The following is a 1,221-nucleotide window of genomic DNA, read 5'->3' on the forward strand; positions in this document are numbered from 1 at the left end:
GACTTCCTAGATGAGTAGTTTTTAGTTGCCATGGCATTGCCTTGGTATGTCGATATTGTAAACTTTTTAGTCAGTGGACTATTGCCACCTGATCTAAATAGCCAGGGAAAATGGAAGTTCTTACATGACGCAATATTCTACTACTGGGATGAACCTTTTTTATATAAGTAGTGTGCTAATCAAATAATTCAAAGATGTATTCCTGAGGAAGAGATGAACAATGTATTACGAAAAACCTTGCCATTTGCTAGTTGAGTTAGAGCACAGGGCATACTGGGCTATAAAGCAATTGAACATAGATTGGAAAGCTGCTTGCAATAGAAGATTGCTTGAGTTAAATGAGATTAAAGAATTCAGGGCACAAACATATGGGGATGCTAAACTTTATAAGGAGAAGACCAAGTGTTGGCATGATAAGAGAGTTATACCATTACAGTTTGAACCAGGACAACGGATGTTGTTATTCAAATCATGGTTGAAACTGTTTCCTGGCAAATTGAAATCCTGCTGGTCAAGTCCCTTTGAAATAGCCAAAGTATACCCTCATGGAGCAGTTGACGTGAAGTATATGCAGATGGGGGTCACATTTAAAGTCAATGAACAACGTTTAAAGCACTATTAGGGTGCTTATGTGGATCAGGACAAACAACCCCTTAACCTTTGAGATGTTTAACCTCAGCATCTTGATATTTATTTTATTTTATTCCTGCAATTTTTAAGTTTCTCTTAGTTATTACATTTATGTTTTGTTTTTTTAATTTAATCATTTTTGTTTACTTTGTAATGCAGATGTTATTTAGGAAGAAGTGAAAGGATGAACATAATAGAAAGCAGTGCCACCATAACAGTTGCATAGCTCTTGAGAAATGAGATAATTAGGAGGTATGGGCTATCCCAATTTTTGAAGGAAGTTGAGAGGTTGGGGCCTATTTGCGGTAGTTAGGCCTAATGGAAATATCCCCAAAACATTTGGCCTCAATTTTTTTATTTCCCTCTAATTCCCATTACACCCCTATCCAATCACTCACGTCATGCTATAATTACCTCCTACAGTACCACCTCTACCTTTACCTTTACCCTAATTCATTTTCTTCTCCTCAAAAATTACCCTAACCCTTGTGTCCCTCAGAACTATTCGTTGACCCTTAAGCATCTAAAAACCTTCCCCTTTTTCCTCTCAATCGACGATTTCCCTTCACCTTAACCTCAACAATGGCTAGA

The 1,221-nt window shown here is 37.2% G+C and overlaps 1 protein-coding gene across 1 annotated transcript; it reads left to right on the forward strand.

Annotated features, from left to right (window-relative positions):
• Nucleotides 1–220: 220 nt before the first annotated feature.
• LOC105793244 (uncharacterized) lies at nt 221–856 on the forward strand. The gene is made up of 2 exons (XM_012622163.1): nt 221–564; nt 790–856. The coding sequence occupies exons 1-2, from the start codon at nt 221–223 to the stop codon at nt 854–856; spliced, it is 411 nt and encodes a 136-aa protein (XP_012477617.1).
• Nucleotides 857–1,221: the final 365 nt, after the last annotated feature.

Source organism: Gossypium raimondii, chromosome 8, assembly GCF_025698545.1.
Source record: "Gossypium raimondii isolate GPD5lz chromosome 8, ASM2569854v1, whole genome shotgun sequence".
Classification (NCBI taxonomy): Eukaryota; Viridiplantae; Streptophyta; class Magnoliopsida; order Malvales; family Malvaceae; genus Gossypium; species Gossypium raimondii.